The sequence below is a fragment of the Nicotiana tabacum genome, chromosome 8 (genome assembly GCF_000715075.1).
Source record: "Nicotiana tabacum cultivar K326 chromosome 8, ASM71507v2, whole genome shotgun sequence".
NCBI classification, from domain to species: Eukaryota; Viridiplantae; Streptophyta; class Magnoliopsida; order Solanales; family Solanaceae; genus Nicotiana; species Nicotiana tabacum.
Window position 1 is genome coordinate 38,724,037 of NC_134087.1, and position 8,488 is coordinate 38,732,524.

The following is an 8,488-nucleotide window of genomic DNA, read 5'->3' on the forward strand; positions in this document are numbered from 1 at the left end:
TTCAAAATTCCACGACATAAAACAAAACTGAATTAGCAACTTATGACAATTGAAATGGCATTCAAGCACACGAAAGTGTCAAACAGGGCCTCTCACAAAATCACGAGTAATAGAAAAATGGAGAAGAAATGAACCTGAAATCAGAAATATCAATCAACTAAAAGATTTTGACTTCAAGCGAGGGGAAACAACGAACAGTCTGAACAGAAAAACGCGAAAAATGAAAAGGGAACCACGAACAGAACAACCTCAGCTCCGGCGAGTTCGAAACAATAAATCAGATCACTTCCATTTTAAACCCAGATTCATAGTTGAAAACAAGTAACAAGAAACTCTCCTTTTTTCCGTTTTTGATTTTATAAAGAAAGAAAGAAACAACCAGAAAAAAAATTCTTCAATTTCTCTCAAGAATTCTCCTTACAGAAGAGCTCTCAATTGTTAAAATCCCGAAAAATCTTAGATCTCTCCTCTCCAAAAACCCCCGTTACCTCTGAAGAGAAGTCCCCATATATAGGGGAGTCTCGAACTTTCTCTCTTCCTTCCCAATAAATCCCCCAAATTTAATCCCAAATCCAAAAAAAACAACCCCAATCTCACATAGAACGAAATCCGGACAAATGGAAAGAGTGGATGTGATTTCTCACATCCAACCGCTCCCATTTACCCGAGATTTGTCCCAAGAAATCAAAAGCGCGTGAGAATGGCGTAATGCTGAAAATATTCTGTCAGAGAACAGTTATGCCACGTTGGAGAGATGAAAGAAAGGGCCATGTGCAATGCGTTTAGGGATGAAACTCGTCTGAAACTCAAACGAGTTTGGACGAGTTTGGGCGAGCAGAATCGGGGCTGGGTGGGCGTCGTTTCAATGTCTCTAGGCTTAGGGTTTATTTTGGGGACAATTTTATAAGGGGGTTTATATATTAGTGGTGGTGGGGCGGGTCAACAAGGCGGGTCAACAAGGATGTTTTGGGCTGGGGTGAGGGCTGGGGAGGTTTGGGCTTCAACACATTGGGTCCAAATTACACCTTTTTTCAATTTTCTTATTTTTTTTTTCTTTTTCTTTTTCTAATTAATTAAAAATCTAAATTAAAATCCTAAATTTAAATTGTAAAATTAATAATTATCTAATTACACAAATTATAACAATTGCTTGATCCTAAATTCAAAGAGAAAAAATCAATAATCTAAAAGTTAAAAGGGTAAAATATAGAACGAACCATTTTTGTGATTTTCATTTTTAATAAAGCAATTAATTAATTAATTAATCCTAAAATGTGAACAAACAATCTAAATGCAATGCATGGTATTTTTTTGGTATTTTTTCATGATTTTAATAAAATAAATATGCACAAAAATGCAAACAATTAACACAAATTCTTACAAAAATCCTAAAAAATTGAAAATAATTGGAAAAAAAAAAAGAAATTAAAAATTATTTCTTTATTTTGTAGGAGTATTTCATATAGGGCAAAAATCACGTGCTCATACGGAGTAGAGAAAAATTCGTATGATATTCTTGAGAAAGATTGCATCATACTCCGTTATAGTTGCAAAATCTCACTTTGATTTGAATTGTTGAAAGTATTTGCGTTGCTTATGTGATATATGCATATTAATTGAACCAAAATAAGACTCTTAAGTTACAAATGATAAGCGTGATTTCGGATCTGGATAATAACGTGAGTTATATGACTCACAGTTTACGACTCTTTAGTTTATTATTTCTTATACGAAGATATGGGCCCCACTTTCTTAGTGACTCAGCTACAAAGGCTCTCTTAATGCCACCTTATTCTATAGTTTTAAGAGTCATATTTCCATAAAGCCTGGGCTGTCACGTCAAGTTCTTATCTAATAATTAACCACTAATCATCTTAATTAATTTTAATCTCCCCCTAAAATCAATAATTACCTGATTATCCATATAATTAAGAATTATCGCAAATTACTTATTACTGCTTACTTTTAATACACCTTATACACCTTACTATCATGGTCATGTGGTATCATGTATGGTACTAGTCCATAAATACCGGGTATTTTAGCTCGGGCCGTATTTTATCCCAAAATGTCGAACCTCGACGAAATTCATTTTCTTCGACTTGCTTACCCTCTCAACTTCACGAATTTACTCATCACTTGTTTGAAATAGCATAATGCTTATAATCTCAAAATAATCTCATTCCCGAACTTATGTTGATTAACTTATGACGAAACTTTAACTTATAAAAATGCGAGTTGTAATATTTTATTCCCGAACTTTCATCAATTTACTTATGTCGTACTTTTACGTACGAAATCTCCCATCAACTAGTATTCAAATGGATACTGATATATCTGTTTCTTTTTTCACATTCTATTATATAATGCAAACAACGATTTACCAGAGTCTTGGGATTGACGTGAGAGTTTACATTGCATTATTGCCCTCCAATATTGTATATTTGAAAGAGGTTGTTTCTTTCATGGTTCATTGCATTTCCCAAGAGATTTAATCTTAGAGTTGAGAGACTTGAGACGCGGAGTAAACAACCATGGACTTTTGAATATTGCTTTTCTTTTCCCAATTTACAGATTCAAATTAATTAACCTACTGATGCTCTATTAGTCAACGACAAAATCTCAAGGCTCCATTTGGCATGACGTTGTTTTGCATGAAAAAATAATATTTAATGAAGAAAGTTAAATAAGTGTATATTTGAATGAAAAATGTTTTATCAAGATTCGTTATTTGAGTGTAATAAAAGTTGGAAGCGTGTGATAGTATGGACAAGGATGGGACAGAAAGGGGAGAAATTAAAAAATAGTCAGATTTATAAGTGGTCATTCAAAAATAACCACAGTTTCAAAAGTAATCGAAATTTAGCCAATTTTCATGTAAAGATAAATCTGAACGAAAACACTATTCAAAATCCGGAAAAATACTCCAGCATAATATACTGGAGTTCTAGTATATTATACTGGAACTCCAGTTTAATATACTAGAGTTCTAGTATAATATACTGCTCCAGCATAATATACTGGAGTTTGGAGCATCGGTGCTCCAGTCTCCAGTATATTATACTGGGGCCAGCAAAGTATACCGATCCAGCATAATATGCTGGAAATTCATACACAGGTGCACCGAACTCCAGTATATTATGTTGGACCGGTCTCTTTTGCAGCAAAATAGTGGCTATTTTTCAATGACTTGGCAAACGCTGACTATTTTTAAATGACCGATCCAAAAACTAGCTAGACCGTGCTATTTTTTGACACAGAAAGGTGGTTTAAAACTTTAAACTCATAATTTTGAGTTAAGAAGGATGATAACGTTTATATTTTATTATTGGTGATACATGTAGCAAGTGATGGCCAAGAGTGACAAAAAGACTGAAAACACAGTATGTCATGCGCAGGATAACCATATCAGCAGAATTCATCTAGTGACATTTTTGCTGATACTTTAATTTCCAATATTGTCACGCTAACTCTTCGACCATAAAGATATCTCTGTGCGACATATAGGTCTTATATCAAGATAGACTGTCTGCATCACACCTCTTGGGTGCGGCCTTTCTCGAAATCCTGCGTGAAATACTTTGTGCACCGTGCTAACTCGTCGACCACTAGACCAGTTCTGTTGGGTAACTCTTCTTGCAGAAGAGCGATGGAAGATACGAAAATCCCCAGAAGTTTCATTTGGTACACTATGGACTGCATCGCTAAATAAAACTGGTACTGCTGTAGCAGCAATTAGCTAGGCCTTTGTCAGTCACTCAGTCTTAACGAAAATTCCCACTCAAGGTAATTACTGGAGTCTATATGAAGAGCACCTGTTAACAGTTCCTATTCAGAAAGGTTCATCAACACCTGCTACACTTCTTTGCCGTTCAACAAGTAAATACGTCATTAGATCTTGATTCACATGCCTACTTTATGCTGATGATACGTGAAATTCTCAATAAGAATGCAGCAACTATGCATTTCTCCTTGTATATAAAGAGTTCATTAGTCATTAACACATACGAAATTGTTACGTGTAATTCTTGTGAAACAAAGATATCAATAATCTAATAATTCATGCAGAATACTTATCCACATATATAGATAAATCGTGCATGAATGGAGGGACAGCTCTACTCCAGTGCGCGTGGATTCAAATATCACTGAAATTGCAACAAAATGCCCGAACAATCAGTATAATGCATGAAGAAAAACTGAAATGCAACATAAATTTGTTTGTACCTACCCGCATAATTCCGTTTTATCCTATTTCTCATTGTTTCTTTTTCAATTTATAGACACAGGGTGGAGGAACATAGTTCAAATCCATTCTAAGAAGTATGAACTTAACCGTACATCACTAATGTACACAATATAACAATTTGCTGTCTCCTAGTTAGAACTACCTCAATAAACGTTGCTGGGATCAATACAGGCAGCTGAGTATCTCCTCCGGGACCCAAAAGTTGGAACAGAACCAATCTCTTGGCATATAGTAATATGTAGATCTTTATCAACAACAATCCTTGCGATCAAAACAGGCAACTGTTGGACTAGAAGCAACCCCAAAATTTGTGATAACAGATTTACAAACATGCCTATATGCGAATCTCTATCTGCTTATTGGTTCTAGCTGAACCTCCATGCGATCAGAGGACCGTGAGTCTTTCTCAGCCATTGCCTGGCTTGGACTGAGGAGGTCAATGTCCTCCTCCTCACCACTACCCAGAACCCAATTGCTTCTGCCGGATATTCTATCCCGCCTTCTCTTCCTCTCACGATACTCCAGGTACATCACTGTCAAAGCACCAACAAGAAACCACAGAATTAAAGCCCACATGAGCCTGTGAACATCTTCATCATCATACCTCTCTCCTAAATGCTTCATTCCAGTTATAAGTGCTGCAACCCCAACAACAATGGCACCCCTGCCTACAATGACATGGATGTACTCCCAAAGACGCCGTTTCGAAGAAACCTCCTCCCCTGCCACAGGTTTCTTAGGTCGTAAGTATGCATTGACAGGTTGTGCAATACAAAGAACTATGGCCAACATTCCAAACTTGACGTGTAGGGAGCTAAAACTCAAACCGCGAAGTTCGGCAACAGCAAAGAGAAAGCCAAGGAAGACAATTGCTAATCCCGAATACTGTAGATAAACATGAATCTGAAACCACCCATCTCCTTTTACATGTTTCAAGTATCTAGCTGCCAAAATTCCACCTGGCAGCAATATTCCCCAAGCCAGAAACATCATAAACCCATGTACAGCTAACACTGGCCGTAAATCCTCCTCTGCCTCTGCAGAACCACGCATGAGCAGCACCCTGATAGGCCTGCTGCTTGTGACGGAGTGCATATTTCTCACGCTCAGATGGTCATCTGACCATTGAGCACCCATGGCCCAGATGACTTTGAGGGGTGTCGTAGGATCAACAATATTTTTGCATTCTGGTTTATCATCCTCGCAGGATGGACGTAGTGGACGGGTGAATTCCATAGTAACAATGCCATTCTCTAACTTGCATCTTACGTGTGTCAGATTCTCATTTGTTGGGTGAATACTGGAAGCATCTGTTCCATCAATCCAGTATGTGCTTACCTTCCCTTTACCAGTGTCATCAACCCATCCCACGTAAGCATAACTATTCACCATACCGCGGCCAAAACCAATTGCCAAATAACCACTCTTCTTCTCCCCTCGAGCTGCAATGGAGATTGAATTTTCAGCCAACGTCCAAAAGAAAGTAACCTGCTGATCATCCAGAACTACACTGTTGTTATACATATCAGGCAAACCTGCATCTACCACTTGAACTTTCCACCCCATTTTCTTAGCATATAGAGACTGATAGTAAACTAAATCTGGCGTGTTCCGATCAGGAGCCCAAGTTAATTCCGTTGGACTGGCTTGAACTCCTTGTGCTTCAGGGCCCCCAAAGTAGATAGTCTCAGAGATATTCCTTAATGTGGCATTTCCACCAAGTGGATCTGATGTTATATAGAATGCAACATCATGCCCAGCCTGAATTGAAAACTTCACTGGAACACCCCTCTCTACCCTGAGAAGAGGTGCCTCTTTCTTGTTGATATAAAGGACCTTTGAAGGGTTTGGAGGATTCGGATAATACACAGCTGGACCTGTTGAAACAACAAGTGGTTCTTTTTTATCCGCGATGACAAGGTCTTGATCTTGTTTATCTTCCGCATCCAGCGGACCCAAGCAATCATCAACATGTTCCGAGATATTAAGAGTCAAGTGCCCGTAACTACCACCATGGTTCTGTGGAAGATAAAAAGGGCGAAGGCTATCCGGAGGCTTTATCAAACCTAAAGCCCATATCACTCTCATCGTAGCCTTTTGATTCAATGCCAAATCATACTTTGTATCAATGGACTTCAACGGCCTCCTAAACCTAATAAAGGACACACCATCCCTCCTATGCCCATAAACCAACCTCGTATTATTCACTAACCCGACTGGATCAGACCCTTCATATATTGTATCAGGACAAACACCCTCAACCCTCCCATCCTTGCTAATCATACACTCACTATACTTAGTAATGAAATAATCATCAGCGAATGGCGATAAATCCTCCTTAAACCCCGTGACAGTAACATCACCACCAATCATAAAACTACTAGAAGCATTCGGATTCGCCCACCCGAATGCCATGTAAGTCAAGAACCCTATTGCTGCCTCTAATCCAATCTCAACCACATCCTCTTCCTCATTCAGAGTCCACCTAACCCTATAATTATCAGCTAACACCTTACAATTATTAAACATTGTAGGCATCCCATTTCCCTTAATCACCGTCCCATTAACGGAACTCGGCAAAGGAGCTAAAAACTCAGTCCCATTCGTCAAATTCCTCAGCACTACGTGCCCAAAATCCGACGCCATGGGAAGATCCCACACCGCAAGCACATTTATATCATCCCACGTCACATTCTTCATCAATTTCACAACAAATCCATCACTTTTATAAGTTTTATTCAACTTCAGCTCGGAAATTACAAAACCCTTCGTAAGGTTTTCCAAATGGGGACCCACCGCACCCCACCAACGCACATCAGACCCCTCAAGCATATCAAATTGGCTAACTTTAAACGAGCAATCGTCTATTACATTAATCACACCACGTAATTGATGCTGTGCCATAGAAAACTGGTATGTGAAGTTCATGAGAGATGCACTGCGGATCTTCGGGCAACCCGAACCCGGATCCGAAACGGAAAACCGGATCAAATGACAAAAACTTCCAACAATAAGTAGCAGACGGCATAGTTTAAATTTACTTACGTCCATATCATATAGATCCCGAGTTAATCAATCGGGATTTTGAATAAATCACAACAAAAGAGAGTGATTTACCTCGAATTATTTATTCTTTGGGCTCCATATACAACAGCAAATATCAGGTGGAGTTATAGAATGAGAAAAATTGTTTGAGATCGGCGATTGGAAAGGAATAAAGTTGGAAAATGGCGGAATCGCCAGATTTCGTTAGTTGGAGTTGACGTAAAAGCCGGAGGGGTGGTTTTGAGATTTGTAACTCAAATAGAGACCCTAACTAATCCAAACGTAAACGTCCCCGTCTTATTTCAAAAATACTTTTGATAAATGCGAAGCTTTTCTCGAGGCTTTTAAAAATATATGAGTATCCAATTCGTGCTCATAAATAATGTCAATCTTTCCATTTTTATATTGGTCTACCTTTTCAACAATATTTATAAATTTATAATATAGCAATAGTCCTAAATAAATAAATTATATACATAAGTGGAATACGAGTATAAGATACAAAATTATGGTCTAATTATACTAATAAAACTATTCAAAATTGAAAAGATAGAAATAATTATTCGGGTGCTCTAGCCTTTTCTTCAATCTCAATCTTTCTTTTGAGTTGAATTTATAATCTAATGACATAAATTAACTAAATCCACGACTAACTGATGCAAAATCAATGCAAGAGTAAGTAAATCATTTGTAATTCAAAAAAAAAAAAAAAAAACTACTGCAATTTCAATTTAGTTGAGTTCGATAATCCAGGATAAATAACTACACATAAATTCTCTATTTGATCATTCACAATAAATTAATTACAAATAAAATTTAATCAAAGATCATGTACAAAAGGTTCATCACAATCCTAAAGTATAAAATTTATCCACTTATGGAACCACTCGTAATTGAATTACAATATTCCATGACTATAATTAAGAAAAAAAATTAGAGAAATTACTAATCATTTGCTCGCAGTTGTCTTGTAATTTCAAGACCAATTCTACTCTTTTGAATCCGAAAGATACATTACAAGTATTACGCCATATATAAAGACATCAATCCCCTGCTTGTTTTGGATAATTCCTACTTTATGCGATATATTATTGGGTTTTTTATATTATAAAGAGCTTGTTTAGATTGCTTGTTCTACTTTCTAATTTTTTACGTGACAAGAGACTATCATATATCACGAAATACCTCGTACAA

General features: G+C 37.1%; 1 protein-coding gene across 1 annotated transcript; it reads right to left on the minus strand.

Moving 5' to 3' along the window:
- Positions 1–4,185: 4,185 nt before the first annotated feature.
- LOC107790770 (cytochrome b561, DM13 and DOMON domain-containing protein At5g54830-like) lies at positions 4,186–7,612 on the minus strand. The gene has a single exon (XM_016612731.2). The coding sequence runs from the start codon at positions 7,298–7,300 to the stop codon at positions 4,598–4,600; it is 2,703 nt and encodes a 900-aa protein (XP_016468217.1). The 5' UTR covers positions 7,301–7,612; the 3' UTR covers positions 4,186–4,597.
- Positions 7,613–8,488: the final 876 nt, after the last annotated feature.